At 42.7% G+C, this 26,203-nt stretch overlaps 1 protein-coding gene across 3 annotated transcripts in view; it reads right to left on the reverse strand.

Annotated features, from left to right (window-relative positions):
* ADAMTSL1 (ADAMTS like 1) overlaps positions 1-26,203 on the reverse strand; it is a 755,395-nt gene that overhangs the window by 201,166 nt on the left and 528,026 nt on the right. For all 3 annotated transcript variants that reach the window (XM_059924671.1, XM_059924670.1, XM_059924669.1), the window contains 2 exons: positions 24,170-24,471; positions 18,023-18,152 (listed from right to left, as the gene is read on the reverse strand). In XM_059924671.1, the coding sequence (XP_059780654.1) occupies positions 18,023-18,152; positions 24,170-24,471 (432 nt within the window). The remainder of the gene's footprint in view (positions 1-18,022; positions 18,153-24,169; positions 24,472-26,203) is intronic.

Below are 26,203 nucleotides of genomic sequence, written 5' to 3' on the forward strand. Positions count from 1 at the left end.
GGTGAGTAAGAGGTGGCCAGGCAAAGGCAGAAGTAAAGAGAGAGTATTCCAGGCAGAGTGAGTTGTAAGTTGCATTTGGGGAATTCCAGTTTATCTATTTCCATGCTCAGGGCTGGAAAGAATATTGAGTAGAAAGCCTAGTAAATACTTGGAAAATTCTGGTTCTCACTCCCCTCTGTTTTCCTCGATGTAGTTATGGTGGGTAAGGCAGCCAAACCCCCAATGACCAAGATGACTTAAGCTCACTACAGTTCAAACCCACAGCCCCCAGGACAGTGCTGGGTAGCACACGTCCCATCAGCTGACAACTAGATGCCCAGCACGACCCCTTTCTGTCCATCCCGAGGGGTGCCGGGATTTGGTGTGAATCCCAACAGGCCCATGGCACACGGTGACATGGGGCTTTAAGCAGGCCCTCCGCCATGTTTAATCAGACCAGAAATTCATTTCAACCCTGGTTTAGCAGAGGAAAACAAAAGATAGAGCTGTTTCCCCTGGAGAGATGTCTCTGTCTCAGTCTCCAGGGTTTGATACGTGAGGAGTCAGGAGAGGAAGCAGCTAACTATGGATGCTGGGTGTGATGAATTCCATCAGTGCCGAGACACACACACACACACACACACACGTGCGCGCATGCACACACGCACACACACGGCTATAGGCAACACCTGCTCTTTGCCAACCAAGAATGTTTCTATTCACACAGATGTTGTACCCACAGGATGCAGAAAGCAGCAGCCCGTGTACTCTCTAGCTCTGAGGGGTGTCTTCTTGAGGAGAAAGAGGAAGGCCGTGCACAAATGTTTTCATATTTGACCACATGCAAATGACCTAAAGTTATTTTTCAAGTGAGGTTCAAAGATCTCTTCAAGTAGAATATACGTTTTACTCTTTGATGTTTTGTTATCTCAGGATTATTATCAGACTGAAGTCTGACTAAATTGAAACCCTCATATTAGGATTTATTTTGGCTTATTAAATCCCTCATTTGTTCTTGATTATCCATGATGCTTATTTATTGCTAGCACTTTTATCCCTGGAGCACTATGTTTAAGCACGCTTGCATCTGAATAGTGCTGATGAATTGCCCTGAATCCCTGAGTGGTGTTCATCAAGCAGGAGACATGTGTGCATGATGTCAGAGAGTCAGACTGACCCAGAACTTTGGATTCCAACAAATCAGGGATGGAATCTACTTCCACTTGCGCTTTCTAACTTTGGGCAAGTTACCCACTTTGAATGTCAATTTCTTTATCTGTAAAATGGGACAGCAACTGCGATAATAGCTTCCAGGAGTTACTGGATGCTTGTTATGTACACGGTACTGTTTAAGAACTTCACATGTACTTACTCATTGATCCTCATGGCAACCTAAGATAGACAGACTATGATTATGTCCTTTTATATATGGGTTAATGAAGTAATGTGACCAAGGTCACACAGCTAGTCAGTAGAGATCCAGGATTCAATCCTAAGTGGTCTCCAGAGCTTTGACTGTGTTCTTACCTTCTACCTTGCAAAGGTGCTGGAAGCAAAATACCACATGGTAGCTGTCATCATTATTATTGTTGTCACTGTTGTTATAATATTATTTCTCTTGCACAAGAGAGGCCAATAGGAAGAATGGGTCTTCTTTTTTTTTTTTTTTTTTGCCTATTTGTGGTTCCTTGAAATGACTGCTATTACTATACCCGAATCAGAGCAACTATTTTGGTATTCACTTGTGCTTGCTTTATCCCACACTTACAATAAGTAACAGTTTGGTTTCATGCAGCTCAACATTCCCCAGGCCACAGAGAACTTTCTAGCTGCCCTCTGATCCTCAGAACACATTGTATATTTTTCTAGTTAAAAAAATGGAAACAGTGGGGCAACCTGGTAACTAAATTCTGAGTAAGAACAGTGGAAGCCATATGACTTCCAAAAAACTGTGGAGAGGATTTCCATCCCATGCCACATGGAGGTCAACTGAGTTCCTAATTCTGGACTATCATTCATTCATAAGTTACTAGAAAAACCCTCATGTTCTATGAATTTTCTCTCTTTGCCTTTCATGCCCCACTTGACTCCATACCCTCTACTCTTCATTCTCAAAGGGGGAGGAATACTTTTCTCATGGATTGATATGCTATCTTTGGAAAGGATAAAAGATTTCTATCTGAGGTAACTGGTATCTCCTTAGCTGTACATAAACTACTCAATTCATTTCTATAGTGTTCATAAGGTAGAGAGAAAGAATAAAAACTTCTTTCATAGTTTGGTGAGAAAATCCTTTCTTATCCTAGTAAAGAGTACGTTAGGGCCACCTTCGACCATCTGGGTCCCCTACACTGTCACCTGATTCCACCTCTTAGTGCAGTTTTAGCACTGGAAAACTCTTACACAGGGCCTATAACCAGGTCCTCTAATAAGTGCCTTACATACATTAACTCACTAATGTGCACAGAACCCCACTGAGGTAGGTATTATTTCATCCTTACCTTATGGACAAGGAACCAAGGACAGACAGGGGTTAAGTGACTCGCTCAAGTATACATAACTGGTAAGTTGCAGAATCAGGATTTGAACTTAGGAAGTCTGGCTCTAGATCCTACATTCTAACTCACTATACGAGTTTCTGGAGCCCACCTGTTTATGATAAACACTGAGCTCGAAGTTGGGAAGCGTTACTTTTCAGGCTTTTAGTTTGAGCTCTGCTAGCCATGGCTACTTGGGCAAGTCACCTCTGACCTGTCTTCCTTCGCAGATAAGATGAAGGCATATTACATTCTGGGATTCTACAACCCCAGTCACTGAGGGAGACTCATTTGTCAAATGTGTAGCTTCTAGACAAGTCTGTCAGCCAAACTCCTCACCACTTTCTGGCTTTTTAGAGTGTAAAGAATGAAGCCCTGCCGTCTTTTAGTACTGATACTACTGATAGAGCCGACTGGGGAGTGATGAGAATTTGATGGCCACCAAGCTCTTCATGTGACCATGATGCCTCAGTCCCTGGAAGCGAAAGAATCCAGCTTCCAGTAACTGGTTGGCAAAACTGTCCACAACAAACAAGGATTCCCAATGATTCTTGAGGACGGTGCACTCACAATAAAGCCTCTTGGTCCATCAGCATTATCTGCCGTGGACCTGGGCACAGCAATTTGGACTGGAAACCCACCTTGTGCTTCATTGTTTAAACTGGCTTTTCAGGAAGAGAGAGTTCTTTATGAACAAACGGGTGCATTTGATATTCAAAAAACCCATCCATTTCAGACACTGGTCTGTCCAGAGAGGAGGATTTGGGGCTCCCAAGTGCAATAAATAGCAAACGCTGAAACAATTATGGGACTGGCATAAATGTTTGGATAGGCTGACATTTAGAGTTTGCCTATGCTCAGAGACACAATGGACAGGGAATTTTACACATCTGAGGATGAAAAGATGCACCAAGATGTCATGACCAAGCATATAAGATTTCAACGCACTACCTTTCTGTGTGTCAAGAGAAAGGAATACAATCCATGGGCCCACTTTCTAGACCTAAATATGCAGCTGCAGCAAGACCATGTGTGGTGAAAAGTAGTCTACACTGTGCCAACCTTGTTCTGCCCAACGACCCTCCTGGCGAAGTTAAGCCTGCAGGGGTGAGCTGGAAAACGGCACTTTTCTTTTCTAGATCAAGGGGAGGTCAATCCAGCCCACAGGTGGTTTCACTTCACTCCACCATGGGTCAGTTATATCGTCAACCTCCATTAAATGAAAGATGAAGTGCGTGACAGTGCCCATTTCCACAGAAGGCGTTTCTAGGTGTGCCTGGGATGGGCCTTCAGAAGGCCCGTGGAAGCGCCCAGCAGGTAACGTAGGAGAAAAATGGAAGCTTTCCCGGCCCCCAAACTCTTATCTTACTGTCTGCCCCCGGTTGCAAACAAACAGCCTACCATGAGTGCCAAAAAGGAAAAGCCACAAAATCGAGCTTGACAGTGGGGAGCGTCTTGTGAGGAAGATCTGGCTCCATTATCAGCTTCTCTCCCACACCATAATTCTGGCATCACTTTCCTCACAAAAAGAGCATTGATAAATGGTATCTGTCTAGTTGTGGTGGATTTTACATCAATAAATACCTTGCTTATAACAGTTTCCTTCTGTGATTTTCCATAGCTTGATGAAGCTAAAATTGTACAAGTTCTGGGCATTGCAGTCTTTGATTTTTGCCAGCTTGCTCGTCTGCAGAAGGAGTTGAGGCAGTTAAAGTGTGGTCCTTGGGTGGGAGTGGAGGTGGGGGTGGGATGGGCGATAGACCACCCACAGAGGTTTGGTTAATTCCGGGAAATTTCCCAGTAAATGCGTCAGTGATGCATAAGCTTCATTTTCTATTATTGAGAACTTTAATTCAATTTCTCAAAGAGCATCCCGAATGTATTCAGCAATCTACAGAGTCCTCCCACATACGCTTGATTTGAATAAAGGAGGAACCCGTGTCTGGCATGTGGGGTTTTGCCAAGGCCAGGGCATACATCTCCTTTTTGTTTACTCCTTAAACCTCAAAACAGGTTGTGTGTCAGTTCCCAAACTGAGATTTCTCTGTGATGTTGCTGTTTCTGTGCACTAAGCCAATCTTGCAATGACATCTGCACAATAAGCAAGTATCTGGAGGACTGATTAGATAGTGGCGCCCTGAAAACCAACCCCCTGGAGTATCTCACAGGGCAAGAGATGAAGAGGTGGCTTAAAAGATGAAATAAAGAGAGAGTAATAATTCAGTATCTTGTATTTACATAACGCCAAGTTACACAGAACTCGGAAAACTTTGCAAAACTGTGTAATCTAAGAGCTCTTGACCCTGAGTTTGCAGCTGAAGGAGATGGCAGGATATTAGTGATCCTTCTGTTTTTCAGAGTTTTCTACCACTGCCTGAAGATGCAACACAAATACATTGCTCTACGTTCTCGGTCCCTCTTTTGCATCTCTTGAGCCATCAGAACTGTCTGAGGGCAGCATGGTACCTTGGAGAGGACAGGGAAGCTACAGATAAATGATCGAGTCTCAAGTTCTTGTGTCACTCACAGGGACAAAACTCCAACAAAACTGGTAGAAAATAATCTGACCTATTTTAAACAGTCGGTAGAGTTGTTATTGCATTACATCATTATGGGACATAAATACGTCAGCTTCCTGTTAATTAATTGAGAGCAACCAGAAATGCTCTTATAATACAGGGGAATCAAGCAGTTTCAGGCTCATCTGGAAGACTGAAAGGGGACAGAAAGCAGGACACAAAGCTGTCCCAAGAGCTTCTGAAAAACCTGGATTGGGACTTTAGGGGCACTATCTAAGTAGTATATCAATAATATGTTTGATTAGAATTTTAGGAAAAAATACTTTGACATCTATAAGAACAAGAGACTCACTGAGCTCAGTGATCACCTCCTCTGGGTCACCCTCCCTGATTTGGATTAGGTGACTCATCTCAGTGTTCCCAGAAGACAGTCATCCACACCTCTGCTATGGCCATTGTGATTGTGCATCGTCATGATCTATTTGTGTACTGACCTCCCTCCCAATTAGCTGTTAGTACCTGGCCCCAGGGTCTATGTCCCAGACTTGTGTGTTTCTTCGGGGCCTGCAACACAGCAAGAATTTAATAAGTGTGTGCTGAATTGAGCTGGATTTTCCCTTAACCAGCAGAAAATGCTCCCTCTCCCTGGGGGCTAGAGCTTATTGAATGAGATATAGTCAAGGGCCAGGTATTCTTGGCTTAGACTGGACAGCCCCTTCCCTTTGTAACAGAGTTTCTCTCTCCTTCCTTAAGGAAAAAAGTTGGGAGCCCCAGTTCCTTAAAGCACATACAAATCCACCCACATCCTCCAACCCAGGCACAACTTCTTACAGAGATATATATTTAAAAAAACAGACACAAACGACGCAGCCAATACCTATCACTATTCACTGAGTGCTTCATGTGTGCTAGGTGCTATGTCAAGCACTCAACGTACATATCCGCACAACAATTATCCAAGGGTTAAAGACAGAGGACTTGAAGCTCTGAAAAGTTAAACCATCTGCTCAAGGCCAGTGAGCGAGTAGAATCCCAGATCTGTACGATTCCCAAGCCCGTGCTCTTAAGGCTAGAATGAAGGCATGGGGATCAGTCACTCATACCTTAGTGTGAATTAGCTTAGGTAGTTCTGTTTTCCTAACTGTTAGGTGAGTTGAACTAAATGAATTGGTGGCCGGGGTGTGGGCAGGGAGAAAAAGAGCTGAAAGAATTGGGGTCCTGGCACAAGTGGTAGAGAAAGGTCATCTGGGAATTTGGATAGTAAGAGGGCAAGGTGATTAGGATTAAGTCTCTGGGGGAGAGAAGAAAGAGGTACTAGGAAAGAGGTTCTCAGAGAAGAGAGTGGCACGGAAAAGGAGGTAGGGACCCAGGGTCGCATGGGGGACCCTGGGGAAAGAGAAGTGTGTGTGTGTGTGTGTGTGTGTGTGTGTAACAGAGTAATGGTGTTGGTAATTTACAACACAAACAAGCCATCAGCGAAGCATAAACTAAGCCAGTGGTTGTTAGCAGTGGCAGAGCAAAGATGCAAAGCTCCAAGGTAGCCACCAATGTCTTCCAGATTCATAAGCCCAGGCTGCATCTCTCTGGATGACTTAGTATTTCTTTATAAAAATGTTTTCTTAGGAACTGAGTGCTTTACCTAATGACTCAGTGCTGGATTTTAAGAAATCCACTTTAGGTCTATTTGATTTTTCTTTTAGCATGGTTCATTTCCTCTATATTTGGTTTTGCCCTGAGATGTGTATGTTCAAAAGAGTTTTTCACTATCCCTTAAGAATTAGCTTTTACCAAGAGTCTAGTTCTACCCTTGGCAATTGAGGTATGAGATGAAAGCTAACTGCTGGAGATAAAGAAAGAAGAGTCTGTAAATTTCCCTCTGTGATCTTCACTAGGCTATAAACTACTATGGGGCTAGGAGGACTGGTTCTTTTCACTGTGGTAATTCCCATACCTAGAGCTTAGTGCCTAGAATAGGATAGGGGATGGGTGGATAAAGGGATGGGTGGAAGGAGGGAGGAAGGGATGGAGGGATTAGATGGAGGGAGGGATGGAGAAATGGAGGATGTGTAAACATCATTAATAGAGGCAAAGAGTGAAGCATAAGCTCTTTAGTAACAACTTTGGAATTAAACATACTTTGTTCCAAATATGAACCTGCCGCTGGCTAGTTATACGATCCCTCTAAAGACCCAGTTTCGTCAGCTGTAAAGTTACAACAGGACTAGTAAATCCTCATAAAGCTGTGGGGAAGATTAAACAAAATAATGTATGGAAAGAGATGAACACAGTGCCCGGCATACTGTAAACTGCTAATAAATGGAAGCTATTAGGGAAACCCTACCTTGCTCAAAGATGGCCCATGAAGATGTGCGAGGAGGTAGGGGCAAGACGCCCTTAACTTGTCTGTACCCTGGGCTGGATTTTACTTCATCTTTTCTTTCCTTCTCTCTCCCACAAGTATTTGAGGAGACAACTGGGTAGGAATAACACTATTTATGTAAGCTTTCTGATTTCTCCCTGACTTCTCACAGGCTTTTCCAACCATCAGGACACAGCTGCTCATTTCCAGGACTCATGTCTCACTTGCCCACGGGCCTTATTTCCTTCAATCATGTCACACAGGATATTAACTTTTTAGGAATATTTGGACTCTGACCTCTTTGCTCCCACTTCATCAGTTCATTGCTGTTCTTAAAAAACACACCTTATTGGATTAGGTGTTAAAACAAAACGGAATATCCCAACAACTGGTACCTTTTGCAGGAGTGATGGAACGCACGAGCACCAGCTGCTCTGCTTTCTGTTCTAGAACTGCCCAAGAGATGGGGCAAAGGCTGTACAGAAGGCTGCCTTGAAGCTCGGTTCTATCCACGCCCTCCCCATTACTCTGCTCCCACAATAGGTGGTTAAGAAAATGAAGGAATAAACTGCAATGACTACGAAATAAACATGAAGGTCTTTTTATATCATATATGTTCCTGAATAGGGAACTAAGAGGGATGGCAAACCCTTATTTTTTTGAGCATCTACTATATGAGGTAGGAACTGGCTGAGTGTTTTATGAATGTGACCATCCTTACAACCCCTCCTTCCCTTGGTTCAGACAATTATATCTGTTTTACAGTTGAGGACAACTGAGTCTTAGAGAGGTTAAAGGAGCCAACCCAACGCCACAAAGCAAATAAAGGAGCCAAGATCTGTCTGACCTGAAAACCCACGATTTCTCCCTAATTCCAGGCCTTCTCCCGATTCCCATTTATTATTTAGCTCTGGCAATGCCAAGTCTCCTTTGGTTCTTATCCTGAAGTCACCCCAAGTATTGCCCAGATTCCTATTAGGAAAAATATGGTGTCTGATAAAAAAAAAATCATGCTAAGATGATAATGAACTACCAGAGGCACGCACACCATCAAAGCAAACCGTGGGTTTGGTGTTTACCACCATTGCTAATAGTGGAATAAGTGTCAAGTTCTATGCAACCTGGGTGGAGGGTCCTTTGTGGCTCTTTGAATGACACGAATAGTGGCCAGCCAGAAAAGGCGGTTGTGTCTATCCACTTGGGAACCAGAGTCGACAGCCGTACGTGACAGAGAATGTACCACCTTCCACGGTTCTAACGTAGAGCCAATCGCCTGTGTTCGTGTCTGTCTAGGTCCCTTGGATAGTCACTCCACCAGTAAAACTAGAAGCCCCACTCAATACGCTATAATGGCCTATATGGGAAAAGAATCTAAAAAAAGTGTGGATATGTGTATATCTATAACTGATTCATTCTGCTGTACACCTGAAACTAACACAACGTTGTAAATCAACTATGCTCCAATAAAAATTTTAAAAACAGAATACTTTCAAACTTCACACACACAAAAAAACCCCTAGGAGCCCCGTGCAAAAGCAGTGGGCATCTGGTGGGTCTGGAAGCTGTGTTAATCCAGTGACAATCACTCTAGGCCTTTTTATGTCACTAACACAAACACCAAACAAAATTCCTTGCAGTCCTGGTAGAGATAATTAGGCACAATGATGAAGAAAAAAAGAAATGGTAAAGACAAGAATAAAGGAAGAACACTGATTCACCACAGGAAACGTAGTAGTTAGCTGGACTCTGCTTTGTAACAGATCTTTCTGTAAGTATGGCAGATAACCCAAGAAATTCCTGACCTTGGACTGGTGCCATGATGGGAATAATATTTCCAGAACGATGAACTGTTTCTGAACGGTATTCCCCCAGGTTACTGGGCACAAATCAGAGCATTCTCTTTTTCACTCCCTCATTTTTATGTTGCCTAAACATCTCTTTGTCTCTATCTCTTTCTCCAGTCTTTCCCCTACTTCTTTGTTTTCCAAGTTTAAGAAACACAGCAACAGAGGAGATTTCTAACTCTGAGGTCATAGAAAAGCTCTTCATCTCAAATTGCGCAAGGCCTTCTTTCAAAATTTCCAAAGAAGGTATCGGGTACACTTAGGCAGCAATAATTCTCATTTCAAAGCTTTGGCTGAATCATTGCTTGCCTTTAAATCGTTACTTCAGTACATTAGAAACACTGGATTATAGGGAAAGGCAAAAAAAATATATATATATATATAGTAGACAAGATTTACTTTGGGAGTCTCCACTCTACTTCTGCTGATAGATTTGTAAGCTAGAAGGTTTGTGAACTGTAAAACTCCAATGTTTCATCACCATACCCATAGCAGAAAGCTATCTGGTGGTGATATTTCCATCCCCATGGTGCTTATGAGCAATGGGATTGATGACTGGTACAGATATGTCAGCTCTTAGAGCAGTGAAGAATGCAGGAGGTTGTTTAGTTTAATAACTATACTTAGGAGGGTAGTACCCAAGATTTAAAAAATGTAATGGCTTCTCCAGGACCATTCCCCAAACTCTGGCTTTACCTGTTTCAGGGAACAAGGTGGGTTTGTTTACCCCTGTATCCCTAGCACAATGCCCGGCACAAAGTAGTCGTTCAATAAATATTTGTTCAATGGAGGTTGAATGAAGAGAAGTTCTAGTTAGAAGGCATTATAGTAAGGAGCACTGTAAAATTCTAAATCCAGGGATGAAGAACATTTTGTATCCTTTTACATATGGACAAACAACATTAAGGTATTCTAAAACTGTTCATCATTTCAGTGTTTCGCCATCCTTGCTGCCTGAATGCTCTCACCTACATTTTTCTTATGGAAATATAAGTCTTGTCCCCTGTAGACTTCTCACGGCTTCTTAATTTATAGTTAAAGCCAGTTCCTGTTTTGTGACTTATAGAGGTGCTTTGTCTTGGGGACTTCAATTTGACTCAAGGTATTTTCCTAATATAATTCACCTTTTCTTTCTTTCTTGAAAAGCTTCAGTTCTGTGGATAATTATCATAACCTTCAAGGAACCACAAAATGTCAGAACTTGAAGGGCCTCAGGGATCACCGAGCTGCACCTCTCATTCCTTCCTTTGTGATACCCTTCCTTGGAGCTCTATCCTCCTGCCGGGTGGATGGGCTGAGTCCGCATCATACTGGGTTGAATGTGGAGGCATACAAAATGCTAACATACCTAGGATAAGAGGTCTTTATTAATTTCAATGAAAATAGAATGGTGTAGAATACACAGAGCACACTACTTATTTGCGACATTGCATGAGAAAAAGAGCAGATGCCTATAAGACAATAAAAGCTAGCCACTGTTACTACTTCAGCTCTGTTGGATGAGCAGCCAGAGTCATCTTTCTCCAAGCAAATCTGACTGTTCCACTCCCCTGTTTAACTCCCCTTAATGGCTCTCCATTGCCTATAGGACGTAAAGTCCAAACAGCTTAACTTAGCGTACTGGGCTATCCTGGAGCTGGCCCCTACCCACCCCCTAACACTAGCTTCCATTTCTTGTCCTTTCCTTTGGGCCCATGTTTTTCTTTCTGCCTGTAACATCTCTTCTCTCCCTTCTTCACCTGGGTAACTCCTGCTTATGCGTTATGACTCAGCACAGGCATCACCTCCGCCAGGAAGCCTTCCCCTCAGCCTCACGCTCCCACAGAACTTTGTGCTTGCCTCACTCAAAGAAGTTACTGTCTTGAAATCTTCTTCCAGTAACTGGTAACTCCGTTAGAACAGGTTTTGTCTTCTGGTCATTTCTGAGGACCAAATACAAGCAGACTGCTGTGCATGAAGATGCCCAGTGCATTTTTATGTTTTACTGAATTGAGATGTAAAACACTTTCTGCCGTATTTTTTGTTGTGCAGAAGGTTAATTTCAGTCAATGGTTTGTATAACGACTTTGCCACAGTCCAGGCAGAAATATGCGGTCTAAAAGGCTGTCCAACCACATCGATGTTAAGAAACAAGGAAAGCTTCCCTCATCAGGTGACATGATGAGACGGTAGATCCAATCCCTTGATTTTTACCCCAGATTCATGCAACAGCTAAACCTATGCTTGTAACTTCTAATACCAGCAAAGCTCGTTTCACAGAGGTCTGTGGTTGATATAACAGGTGATGTGTAAACATGGAGAGGGCTCTCATTAGGAGAAATGAAGATTTAAGCCCCAAGGCAAGCATACACGTGATGTTTACCCTTGTTGATGTCAAAATGCTGCTGGGGACAATTCTGATCACTAGGCCAGCACATTCCTGGGTAGAGAAATAGCAGAGGCTGCCACTGAGCCAATCAGGCCCAGTTGTTAAGGAACAGGTCTTGGCAGGTTCTTCTGTTGTAACTTGTCCATCGGTGGAAGAAAAGAGAGAGACAGTATAATTATGCATCTGGATTTATCAAAGAGGATGACAATAGTAGTAGTAGTAGATTTCTAAGGACGTCTGAACATGGCCTCCAAATCTGGACTCAATTTCTGTGGACGTCAGTGAGCTTTGGTGTGCTTTTGCTTTGAGCACTTAAAAGTTAGCATGGACAGAGCCAAAAGGCAGCATATGGAAACTTTGGGAGCCCAGCAAAAGATAAACCAATATTTAGAGAGCATGTTGAAACACTAACCCTTAAAACAAGTTGTCAAAGGGGTCGGTTCCTGTAAAGCTTTGAAAGCTCCATCAAGTAAATTAAAACATGGTTGTGTAAAAGGGCAGCACCTTGTGCTGTGGCCATTTTAGGCTAATATAAAAGAAAATTAGGAATTGGAAATCATTTGCTGCTAGTCTGCATGGATTTTGTTAGTGTACAATAAAATAGGCATTCTGCAGTTTGCTTTTAAAGAGGAGACTCTGTGATCTTTAAGATGTTTTTCCTTAACTTTCTCGTTTCAGATAGGGATCCTCAAACTTCTTTTATAGTTCTTGCTGGTCCTAGGAACCACCCTAGGTCAGAGAAAAGGGAATGCGATTGGGGTGGGGGGCAGAAGCCAAGTACTATTCCTGGAATTATGGGCTTCTTCCCCCCCCCCCCTTCACTGTTTATCTATTCTGCACCACTCAGCTGTTCTCTGTTGCAGAGAAATAAAAGTTTAGTTTAAAAAGTATGTTAGAACAAAGCTGCAGAAATTGCCTGGAATTTCCTTCATTTTCAGCCATCTGGCTTTCATTGCGTACTTCTTTCCCCTCCTCCACGTACGTTTACCAAATCTTTTCAACACACGCTGGCCGAGCTATCAAATGTTTATAATTAATAACAGTCAGACTCCTTTTTTTTTTTTTCTTTTAAGGGAGTGCTTTCTGGCTTTCCTTGGCTGCTCATGTCATAGCTATTATAAACCAGGGAGATGGTCAGTAAAGCTTAATTATTAAGACGTAGTTGAATAAAAGAGAAAATTGAATCAAATTTAAGTCCTGAATACAAACTAAAAATATTTCTCACCAAAAATGAAAGGGGAAGGAGAAGAGAATTAATTTTTCTAAGTGTCTACTATGATCCTATTTTAGAGATGAAGAATCTGAGGATCCGAAAAGGTGTATGAACTCTTGAAGGTCACATAGCTAAATGTGACGGAGCAGGATTTGAACACAGGTCTTAATCTACCTGCAGGTTTTTATTTTGGTGGTCTCAGGGATGGGGAAGATGTTTAGTGCATGTTATTAAGGGAAAAATCAAGTTGCCAAACAATATACATAATACGATCTCATTTACAAAGGGAAGAAAATCTTATACATCTGTATATGTTCATGTATGTATACAAATGCATGGAAAAAGGTCTGGAAAAGTACCGAACCATTAACCGTTATTTTCTGTGGGGAGAACAAGGGCGTGGAGCTGTAGAGCGTGGTGGTGAAAGGGGAGAATGTGCCTTTCTTTCTTCACGACTTCTGCTGTGCTTGAGTGTCAAAGAATGAGAATATTCATGTATCACTTGTAGAACTCTAATACTTAGTTTTTAAATTAGGAACAGAGGCTGACCACTTTCCTAATGACTGATCTTAGCTCCTTTTTGGCTATTTCTTCCGTTACATGGATCTAACCCACCAGTGAAGGTGGGCAGGGTTGGGGGGCTTCTAGACGCAGATTACTCAGAGGGTGGTAAAGGCACCTAAAATAATTTTTCTTCCTTGTACTGATACCTTCTTTGCTATCAACTTGGATGCAAAATTCTCACAATTGTCAGCTCATAAGCAAAAATGGTCCTAATTTCTTCCGGCCAATTGTAGGCCAGGTTGTTAAGGGGTTAATACCTGGCCTCGCTGTACTACCTTCCAATGCTCCCGACAATCAAACCCCTCCCTGGGTGTCTACTCTCCCCTCTGATAAAAGCTTGTCTTCACATTCTTACTCTGAGGATACTTTGTCATACACAGCTGCTAACATAAAGGGTTATTTACCTTAAGGCTATTTATGTTTTAAATTAATACGTAAAGCCTTAAAGAAAAGACTCTAATAATAACATTTTCAGCACCATCTGTTGGGTGGGAGAGACAGGATAAGAAGGATGGAGGGGAGAGAGCGCACTTATTAGGGTCTAAGCATTGCTATGGACAAAATTTAACCCTAGTCCTTATACTCATTTATTCAATAAGCACTTAATAAGCACCTACTTCGTGTCAGACATTATGCTAGGTGCTAGGTGGATAGAGCGGAGGATTAAGACATAAAGCTGAGAGCGAGGGCTTTAAAATCTAGTCCTCTTCCATACAGATGGCCAACAGGCACATGAAAAGATGGTCAATATCACACATTATAAAATGCAAACCAAAACTACAGTGAGGTACCACCTCACACCAGTCAGAATGGCCACCATTATAAAGTCTACAAATAATAAATATTGGAGAGGGTGTAGAGAAAAGGGAACCCTCCTACACTGTTGGTGGGAATGTAAATTGGTGCAGCCACTATGGAGAACAGTCTGGAGGTTCCTTAAAAAAACTAAAAATACAATTACCATATGATCCAACAATCCCACTCCTGGGCATGCATCTGGAGAAAACTCTAATTCAAAAAGATAGATACACCCCAATGTTCATAGCAGGACTATTTATGATAGCCAAGACATGGAAGCGACCTAAATGTCCACTGACAGATGAATGGATAAAGAAGATGTGGTACATATATACAATGGAATGTTACTTGCCATATAAAAGAATGAAATGATGCTATTTGCAGCAACATGGATGGACCTAGAGACTATCATACTAAATGAAGTAAGTCAGCCAAAAACAAATATCATATGACATCACCTATGTGTGGAATCTAAAAAAACGATACACACAAACTTATTTACAAAACAGAAATAGACTCACAGACATAGAAGACAAACTTATGGATACCAAAGGAGGAATGGGGGGGCGGGGATAAATTGGGAGTCTGGGATTAATATATACACACTACTATATAGAAAATAGAGATACACACTACTATATATAAAATAGATAAATAACAAGGACCTACTGTATAGCACAGGGAACTATACTCAAACCTTGTAATAACCTATAATGGAAAAGACTCTGGAAAAGAATACGTATATGTATGTGTGTGTGTGTATATATATTATATATACATAAAACTGAATCATTTTGCTATACACTTGAAACTAACATAACATTGTAAATTGACTATACTTTAATAAAAAATTAAATCTGCATTAAAAAAATCTAGTCCTCTCCAATAGACAACTACTATTTTTTTACGTGTCCTAAAAAATGCAAGCAGTCCATGTGCACACACAATTTGGTACAATCAAAATACCTCCTGTTTGAGAACACGGCCTTCCTGCTGTGAATAGCCAGGCATGAGAATATATCTGCCTGAACCTGGTGAAAGTTGGACATGTGCTTCTGATACCAGCTCTGTCAATCACACAGAGGAAATCAGAAGGTGAGTTTCATCTCAGAAAGATTGCCCAGATAGGACGTTCCCTCTAGCGTCTTTGGTATTCTCTGTGTGATCTGATAACTCTGATCACACACAAGAAGAAAAGCAGCTTCCTTTGGTGTTCAGTAAGACAAATAACTTCCTGGAAAAGCTACTTCTCTTAACCAGTGCCACCTCTTAGAGACATAAGCCCAGTGACCAAGACTCAGATCATCACTTCTGTATATCCCACAGAAAATGCTATGGTTTTTTTTTTGTTTTTGTTTTTTTTTTGAACACATGGACATCAGCACAAGCCAAGAAACTAAAAGACAGTATACAGAAACTGGCAGCCCATCAGGGAATACAGGGAGCGCTGTAAATGTGCAGGTAACACTGATCCACGCACAGTAAGAATTGTGAATTAAAGATTTAAATTAGTCCCAAATGAATAGAAGGTGCTTGGGAAAATGACGCACTGCCATGCCCCTACTAAATACATTTTCTCTTTCATACACATCTGACATCAACATTCCGAAGGAGGGATTTTCCCGTGATGTCAGACTGAAGTATTCCACAGGAGATGCACCTCTATACACTTCTCATTTTTAAGATGAAACTCTGTTTTGGCTCTTGGATGGGAGGCAAAGAGAGTGAGTCATATCAGGCCACTTTGGCCCGCTTTGTTGTTTCAATTAGCATCATGCTACAAACACTCAGCTATGTATAGTTGGCCCAAGAAAACCATGCCTGCGCCCAGTAAGACATCCAGCCTGTCAGTCTGACGGTTCGCTGGTGGACATTAAAGCAGTGAATTGACCTGGAGCAGATGCAATAACGTTAAGTCCAACAAGAGTCCTTGTCCGGGAGACAATCAAAAGGTTGTAAATTAAGCTTATCTAATTTAACCGTAATCAGTACTTGGAGGGTGGGAAGTAACGTCTAGTGTCCTATTCCTTCTGCTGCCCCAGGAAGGGAGGGGTTTAGGGGTTGTAAGTCCCAAAAGATGTGCAGTTTGTCCCAGGTTCTGACTCCTCGGCCATGCCTCGGCTCATCACAGCATTTGGATGTCATTACACCACTGGAATGTGGTTACAAAGACCGTCATGCTTGTTTTTAAAGTGATGGTAAATAAGCAGAACAGAAATGATATCAACCATCAGCACAAAGCAGCAGTAACAGCAGTCTAATGCTCCTGCCTACAGAGCCAAGAAGAGTTATGGGATTATTGGAGCAGGACGTGGTGCCCTCAGATTATCTCGTGTAGCTAATTTATTTTGCAGATATGGAAACAGAAGGGGCAGACGTCTTGCCCAATGCCACACAGCTAGTGGGTGGCCGAGCTAGGATGAGAGGCCAGGCTTCCTGACCTGCTAGCCAAGGCCCTTGCAGGCTGTCCCTGCTGTATGCCTTCCGCTTCTTCCTATTAAGGAGACTGCAGTCAAATGGAGGGGTTTGGATCCCTTGCCCAGGCAGCTAGGTCTTAGACTCACTGATAAACAGTGAGGTCAGGATAGAGACGTGCACAGGGATAGAAAAAGAGGTTTCTCAGGATTCTATGCACTGGATCTAGGTTTTTCTTGGCCCAGCCCTTGACTCTATTTTACCGGCTGCTACTCCCATGGGTGGGGTGCTGCTCCAAGCAGTGGCTGATTGATTTTCTGGTTGCCTTGGAGAATATGGCACTAGTGGCCCTCTTCACTTCTGCATTTGAAGAGGGAAGGCAGGCCCACCCTTCAGATCAATATACAGAATAATAACTCTGGTGGTGAGCAGGAGAGTGTCACTGGGGGATGGTGCCCTGAGATGATGCGAGGAGGCCTGCAGTCTGTATCCTCTAAGTCCCCAAGAAAGGCATCTAGTTGGCTGAGAAGTAAGACAAGCAGCATTAGCTTGACCAGAAAACTATCATTAATTCCTGTAGGCAACACATTGCTTCTTACATGATACCTTGCAGAAACAGAAGAAATACCCTTCAGAAACAGCAAACCCCTCCATATGTAGGACATGATCCGGGAACATTCTTCAGCCCATCAGCAGACTTGAAAGTCTGGCTTTGGTTCTTTAAATGTCTCCCCTTTGAAACCAGAATCATAGATGAGATGGTGTAGCTTCTACAGAGACTTGCTCCAAACACGTATCTGAAGGCAAGTCTCTCAAGACCCCATAACATTACGTAGGCTGAAGCAGTGATTGGATTGATGAGCTAAGACTCAAGGTTGGATAATAATGAGACCCAGGCAGGGCTGAACAATGAAATGCTCTAATTGATTTTATGCATGTGGAATGACACACGCACACCCCCGATCATGCTATAATGAATCTGCATGCTGTGTGCATACAGATTTCATGGTGGGTCAATTATACCACCCAGATCCTTCAGTTCCTGCAATCCACAAGCCAATCTGTTACCAGGGTGGAAGGGCTCGGGGCACAGGCTGAAAGGTGGCAGAGACCATAAAGCCTGTGGTCAGTTCACATTCCCTCCAGGAGAAAGCAGCAGTGGGGCCCGTGCACATACCAGCCACACCACGGGGCTCTGCTTCAGTGCACGGAGCATGAGCTTCTGGACCCTGAGCGTGACCACTGGGCTGGAATTCCAAAGCCCTGGTTTCAATTAAATTCAAGTGGATTTGACTAAAAGTTTGAACTGATGCTAATTGGTTTTCAAAACAGTGGGTAACAATAAGCGTTCTGGTCTTGCCCACGGACAGACGTACCCCGTTCTGAACATGCTCCTGGGAAGCAGGGCGGCCAGTGCGCCCCTTACCTTGCCGGGCAGGGATCCAAACTGCAGGATTTCAGGAGCCGGGGCGGCCGCCGGCTGGTCACGCACAGGTTCTCATCCGCGGGCTCCCGTGTCTGTTTGTTCAGGCAGCTCACCACCGCCTCCTGGACACCTGTGTACAGATCACACTGTCAAGGCCAGAGTGGGCGTGTGGGCGGCGAGCAAGTGTAGACAGGGCAGCTGGCGGGAGGTCTCTGCGACTGGGGCGACTCGCTGCGTGGCAGGCAGTTGAAAGTCTGGGGCTGCCCATCTCGTCAGGCATCGCTCCGTCTGGAGAAAGCACTCAGAAGTTTGTGCCCCTTGAGGAGGGCAACTCCGCCAAAGTACGGAGGCTGCTCCCAGTATCGCTGAAATGCTTAGGAAGATGCCGCCCGGCTACGCAGCCGCCAATGCTGAAACAGGATAATTTAAAGCAGAAGGGGAGCAGGATGACCAAAATAATGACCCCAAGACCTTCACACATTGTATTCTAATCAACAGGAGATGACTGTATTTGGAAGGCAGGCCCAGAGCCGTGTTTGAATATCCAGCATTCTGTAAATTGCTGTGCTTCTGGGGCCTTGCATCTAGGGCTTTGCTGGTTTCCTTTTGATTCGGGTTCATTTCTTTAGTGACCTAGAGCAGCTTGGGAGGTTGGAACAAAGAAAGAGAACAAGATGCCTAATGACGAGTGACATCCATGGAAGACAATGTTCCCACTGCCACCCACACATCCCTAACTACAGACCTAGTAAAACAGGAGTTTGAGGAGTGACTGGCATACGGTTACTTGGCGGCTCTTCCAAGGTGGGGTGTAGGATCTCTCATGGAGACTATCATGGGACAGGGACACATGTAACCATGTGTCCAGATATAATGGACATCCTTGTCTTGTTTTTGATCTTAGAGGAAAAGCTTTCAGTTTTTCACCATTTTGTATGATGTTAGCTGTGGGCTTGTCATATATGGCCTTTATTACGTTGAGGTACATTCCCTCTATACTCACTTTGTTGAGAGTTTTTATCATGAATGGATCTTTAATTTGGTCCAATGAATTTAATATCATTAAATTTAATTTAATTTAATGTAATAGCCAGACATTTCATCCTGCTTCCCAGTCATCATAGCAGTAGCAAAAATCCTCTGAGTGACATTATTAGCCAAGTATTGAGGCTAGGATCTTGACATGCCCCATTCAATCCTCTCAACAACTCCATGAGGCAAGCACCGCTTTTATCCCCATTTTACAGATAAGGAAACTGAGGCTTAGAAGGGTGAAAAGACTTGCTAAGGTCATACAGTTGATAGATAAATGGTGAAACTGTAGTGGCTGTGCCTTAGCACTGGAGCTTTAATGACTGACAACATTAACATTCAAAAATACTAAGAGGATGTTATATCTGCTGGAGATCTTCAGGAATAAACTAGACATTTGTCTGGAATCATTTCAGCAGAATTCAGTTTAAAGAAGAAGAGAGACAGGACATTCCTGATAATTTGCTTTCAGTCATTCATAGCTATATATATAAAGATATGTACATCTAAAGATACCTATGTGTTGTTAAATATTTGTATGCAGTTATAGCAGAGTATGTGGCCATCCATATAATAGTTTTATATATAAATACACATACATTTTATTTCTAAAATTTTCTGCATTGCTTCATCAGATAGTACCTAACATAGTACAACAGACCTATCACTTCTCAGCCTTGTCACTTCCCTCCTCCTATCTACCCTGTGTTTCCCCAAGAAGTTATCACCCCAATCAACAGGCTAATGCTTTCCGAGGTGATGTTACACTGACTTAGAAAGGTCACTCAGCAAGCCACCATTTAAAAAGTGACATTTTAAAGCCTGAATCAGAATCGCCTTTCTTTTTTCCTAGTAAGTCTGACAAATCAAACATTAAAAAAATCAGTCACAATATTTTCCCTGTCAGTTTTCTTTTTTCTAAGCCTTTTACGAGCTTCAAAAATTTAATTTGAATATATGACGGCCAGTTCAGGGTGGAGCATTTGAGATTTATGCTAGACATTCAAGATATTCCATCACATTCTGGAATGCTGACTCCAGGGTGTCCTCCTGGTTGCAGCTGGAGTGAGCCACTTGGAATTCATGGTATGATGATATAGCAAAACACTCCACAAGAAATTGTTGATATCTTCATTGATACTTCCCACCGGAACAGTCTGGCATTATTAAGGTCATGATGACAAGGCACTAGATGAGGCGAACTGTTCCATACAGAATCTAGAGCTGTGATTCTGTTTGAAATTAAGGTTTCAGTTCATTTGCCTACCTGGTAGTATTCCAGAGATTCTAAATGTTACTCTAAAATAAAATATATTTTGGCTTTAGTCAGCTATTGAAAAGCTTATGAATTTGAGTTGGCAATCCCTGAGGCAGGAAGTGACCACAGGGCTTTTGTCACCTGCCTTACTTGAAAAGGCTTGCTTGGGGCAGGGCATGTATTGGGGGTGTATGAGTAATGTGACCTGTTTCCACTTTGTGAAATCCTTGTTTAGAGAACTGAGGTCCTTTCAGGACTGCATGGAATGGGATTGCAAGGGTTAAAGTTTCTAAAATGACATCAGTAATCTTCTGAGACACATAGAACACATTTACATGAGCCCAGCCAATAATCCTAGCTCAGGATAAAAGTCACCTTCGGGTTGGTGAAACGCTGAGATTAAGAAGCATTCTAGAGTTACTACCTTCTAATCTAACGTCTTCTAGAAGGATGCCCTTGGCCTCCGCAACACTGCATTCAGAGTCTGTTGTCATAGCATTCCTAGATGGGGCCTGGGGTGCGGGAGGCTAAGGGCAGAGCTCCGTCGTAATGAAGGAGGATCTGGGACCAGCCCTGTGGTCAACACACAAGAAACTTTTGTGGCATTAATGAATGAGATGCCTAAAGCGCAGGGCATTCCAAAGCAGAGCGTGCAATTTGGGCCAAGGGGCGGTGGGAAGGAATGGGGGCCTGGAGGAAGCAACGTGGCTTGAGGGAGCAGCCCTGGTATGGGGGTGTGGGAAGTTGGAGAGGGAAGACGTGTGAAGACTTCACCTGTCAGTTCACAGTATACTTGGCTCAGGGCAGTCGGGCCCGGATGTGAGAAGTTAGCTCATCAAGTCTTTGCTACTTTCCAAATGGGCTAATTTTTGCACTGAGAAGGACGTTTTAAACCAACACAGAACACACGTGTATGTATGGTCCTTTCCGATTCTGAGTTTTCCTTTCTTGACAGAAGCAAAAGGAGAGGACTCATAAGGAAAAGGGAGCAAGATGCACAGGATTTCACCTTTTATACTTGCTGAAATCAGTTTCAAGTTTTCCTTCAGCTAGATTTTTAACGTCGATTTTACCATCTAGGAGGTCAATAAAGCTGTTCAGGTTCAAATCCGCTCTCCTTGACCACACCTATCCGTTCACATGTGGAAAATTAAAATATAATCAGGAGATGTTAGTGAGACAACAGGACACAGATCTGAACAGGTTAGACTCACTTTCAATCTTCCAGAAAATGGGATTTTCAGTGTTTATATCTCCCAGAATAGCATAATTGTTACATGATATTTGATGACAGCTTGGGGAAACGCAGCCACCAACTACAGCCTAAATTACTAACTAGTTCCTTCTGGTTGCTACCTCTGCTAGGTGAAAGGTTACTTTTGTGTCTATCCAATTTCATCTCTTGAGGTTGCAAAAACAATAAAATTAGCTCGACTGGTCTTATAACCCAAAATTGATTTAAAATCTATGTGTTAATCCTGCAGATTTTTGATTGGCTTCAGCAGGAATGATTAAAAATATCTTCAACCTTGTGGGTTATATTTTAGTGAAAGATCAAAGTTGGTAGTACCATAAAATGTTACTGCCAAACGATGACTTCAAAATATACATATCCCGTATACCAAAATAATTTGTTAGTGTGTCTGGGCATCATATGGACCCTGTGACCCGAGCATGGTTTCACCACTTTGGAATTTTCAACTTTTAACATTTTAGGCATAGATATATTACCTTGGCACAGTGACACAACTGTAGGTAAGTGTGCACAGTTGTTGACAGTTAAAGACCTAACTGGATATAAATGATGTACACTTTATGTTATACAAAGATGCTCAGTTCCTACAAGCCGACATCATTTGTGTATGAAATATACAAATCTTATTTCCAGATCAATAGCTTCTGAAAACCTTTTAAATGAAAAACATTCCACATACTCTCTACGCTTTGAATTTTATACCCCTGGTTGACCAGCAGAAATGGTTAGAATCTTAAAGATAAAAGTATCTGGTCATTTATATATTCCATTACAGCATCATTTTCCCCATCTGCTCATAAAGTTCCAGGCTTGACTTATAACTGAGAATCATGACTGAGAGATCATGAATAATTTGTTTCAAAGCACATTCATTTTAGACTAAAGATCATGATTGTTCAATTCAGGTGATCGTGGAAATTGGGGATAAACACACACCATCTGGACTCTTGAGTCGTTCACTATGTTGGAAAGAAGCAACTGTAAGCCACTGCTGTGTCCTTTCCACCTGGCCTCTGAGCTCCTGCTGGGGCTCAGAGATCACCAAAGCTTATTTAACACCTCTCCCTCATTAAGCATGGAAGAAAAGATGTCCTCATTGTGAGTGGAGGGCACCACAGGAACATGGATTATAGCGGAGTTCCAAGAAACTGGCTTCCAGAATCAGATGGAAAATCTTAGGTTTTAAAATAATAGGCTCTCCATGAAAACACTTAAGAACTCCACGGTTTGAAATTGGAAGACTTAGAAAAAAACGAGAACCTCAAGGTCAAGACTATTAAATGCTTACGAAGCGACCTAATGGAGAAAATTGATTTCTCTGCTCGTACTTGTTCCACTATCCATTCCTTTTCAACTACGCATGAACAATTTGGGCAGAACAACATGTCAGAACAACATGTATTCTGACATTCCCAGTAATGAGAAAAGATGCTTTTATAGAAGAGTTTCCAAAATGTCATGGTTTAGAAAGCAGTTTGGGGAAATAATTTTAATATAGATATTTTTATACCAATTAAGTAAGAAACTTTGCTGGGAATGCAGACCCTTAATGTGACAACAGGGGTTACTGAGAGCCAGTGACAGGGATTTGATGGGAAATCAGCTAGCGTTTCCTCACCTATCAAAATCTCTCTTGGGAGTAGACATGGGAGACAGTGGTGACAGGCATCTAATGTATTTTCTACAGTGGTACGAAAGATCGTAATGTTAAAAAATTAATTGTTGATTTAAAATGCCTTCTTCTCCCACTACAGTTCCATTACTAACACCCGAAATAGAAAAATCACTGAATCCGTTATCACCATGAACTAGACCTAAGAGAACCAGGTCAATATACATGGAAACATTGAACATTATTTAAATAATATTCATTCAGTGAGAAAGCCTTGGGAACTCTCTAAATGCTTAAAGAAGTGAGGTATGATGGAAAGACCCTTGACAGAGAAATAAACAGCAGGCCTAGTCCCAAATGTCACTCACTAGCTGTGTGATCTTGAAAAAGTCACTCAGCTTCTCTGTTATCTCAGTTTTCTCATTTTCTATAAAATGGCAGTGGGGTCAGGGTTTAATCTTTAAACTCCTTTCCAGTTCTGGGTAACCACAGTGTTAATTGTCCTTATACACCCTTTCCCTTTGTCAATAGATATTACTTTGGGAATCAGCTGAGTAAATCAGATGGGCTGTACCCTGTCCTTGGGAACAGCAGACTGCTTGTCATCTTGGGTCTTGGTTCATACCACATGCACAGAGGCAAGGGCATAGATAAATAAAAGTAAATGTTGAGAGCATTGCCAGGTCAGTGTCAACTCTGTTTCTCAGTCAGATACGCTAAGATATAGTGCAAAACGTCAGAATGACAACTAGAAGTAAAAGCATTACTTGTGATGGCTACTCATAGCTGACAGTCTAAAAGCTGCTCAAGCCCAAAGAGGAATACATCTGTGTTTCATTCAGTCCGCTTTACATTTAGAATGGCTTCCTCCCCCTACTTATCATGCTTGGACTAGAGGCAATCACGTGACACAGCTGCACGCAGAGAGAGAAGTTAACAGAAAAAGGACAAGACGGTGGCAAAGATCTGAGCCAGATTCCCCCTTCTTACCTCCTCCACATGACTCGGAGCACTTGGTGAAGCCCTCATACTCCCAGTCGTAGAGCTGGTCAAAATCCTGCAGGCCACCGAAGAGGCCATCTGTCTCTTCCGGGTTAAACTCAGGAACCTCCCCGTTGCACGGTCCTGCGTAGCAGGGGCGCTGCGATGCCGGCTTGGGCCCTTCACATTCGTCAACGGGCAGGTCGGCCACGGACTGAGAGAAAGACAGGAGCACCTGGCACCGGACTATTCGCACCTGGGTCCCCACACCACAGGTGACCGTGCAGGCCGACCAGGCCTCTGGGATGAACCTGCAGTCCGCAAGCAGACAAGAGGACAGGATGAGAAGCCCCAAGCAGGAGACCGCGGGTACTGGGAGGGTCCACATCCCACCTGCCACCGTGGCCCAGTGCCGTCCCAGGATGTGCTCAGGGCTCAGCCACTCTGTCCTGTGCTGGGCGCTTCGGTGTAGTTCATGAGCTCATTTGCCACTGTTTCTGGATTGGTTTCTTCGTGAGTGTCATATGAACCCCCAGCTGGAAGACATTCCAGCCACAGACCACCTGCTTTCTCCCTGCTTTGCACCCACAGTGGTAGCTCTTTGGAGCAGGGAATTGGTTTCTTCTCTATCGGTCTAAATCCCAGCACTTGTGTCTCCTGCAGATGCTGGCTATTCTTCCAGCAGACTAATACTAATACTAAAAACTCTAACAAAATCAGCCCTTAGAGATATTTAAGGAAGTATTTTTTTGTTTTGTTTTTAGTCTGGATTTCAGATTCTGTAACTTTCTTTGCTTTTCTGCTCAATGTGCTTCCCAAGATTTATTTATATACAGAAAGAGAAAGAGGTTTTTTTTTTGTAAGTTTCCAAGAATGGAGCAGAGCCTTGTTCCTCACACATTCTTTGAATTAGTCTGGACTGCAATTCTTTTTATATCCTAGAGAAAAGCCCTGCTACAAATTTAAATCCACAGGCATGTCACAGTAAACGAGGGGCTCTGCATTCATACGAGTTTGTTCAACAGCCTCCAGCGCCTCCCCACCGAGAAAAGCCACATTAGGGAGAACTTGGTTTTTCTCTGAGTTTCTCTAGAATGTAGGACAATATCCAAATTCCAAAACAGGCTTTTTTCCTCCCACTAATCAACAGTGGCCATATCTGCAATGACCTTGAGAAGTGCCTAGAAAAAATAGCCCAGAGGGAACCACTAACATTTTCACAAAGTTAGTATAATAATCTGGAGAAAGGACTTTGGAATTAAAAAAAAATTTTACTTTTCCATGATCCTACTGCTTTTGAACAGGGAGTCATGCTGAGGAGGCATGCAAACCTGGCTCTTTAACCTTGACTTTGGCAGAAAAGGAAAGAAGTGATAAGAAGGTTATAGCATTAAATCCCAGCAAGTGAAAATAGTTCCTATCTAGTGTAGGGAAACTGAAATTCTAACAGGAAACCTATCCAAGTTTTCAAACTGGAAGAAGCCCAACAAAGATGTGGCCTGGGCCTGAGCCTGGGCTGTGTGCAGAGCAGGGGGACTGGCCCGGAGACCCAGACCCATGGTGTCTGAGGCATGGAGGGAGTCCCTTTAAGAAAGGCCTGATGCTTGTTTCCTTTGAAGAGCCATCCCCTAGGGGTGAACGAAGGTCACATACAACCTTGTCAGGAAGGTGGATGAGGGAGGAAGCATCACCCAGAATTATTCCCAAGAAATTCTCATCACAGAGTCACCTCCCTCTTTCATTTTTGAATTCCTGACCATCTCCTGGCACCTAGAGAACGTGGTGGGGAAAACAGTATCCTAAAAGATTAAAATGTCTTTCCCTCTTTAAATAACGCTACCTGTAGCAGTCTTTTAGGAATATAAAACCAAAATCTGCAATCGAAATAAGTTTAACCCTCTTATGACACATTCACATCTATCTGCCTGAGTCCTGGAACAAGGATCATAACAAATACACAAGCACTGAAATTACATACCAAATTATTTTATATGTAAGAGAAAACCCAGAAGCAAATGATAAGTCTGCCAGCTTTGACAATAG

Source organism: Balaenoptera ricei, chromosome 6, assembly GCF_028023285.1.
Source record: "Balaenoptera ricei isolate mBalRic1 chromosome 6, mBalRic1.hap2, whole genome shotgun sequence".
NCBI classification, from domain to species: Eukaryota; Metazoa; Chordata; class Mammalia; order Artiodactyla; family Balaenopteridae; genus Balaenoptera; species Balaenoptera ricei.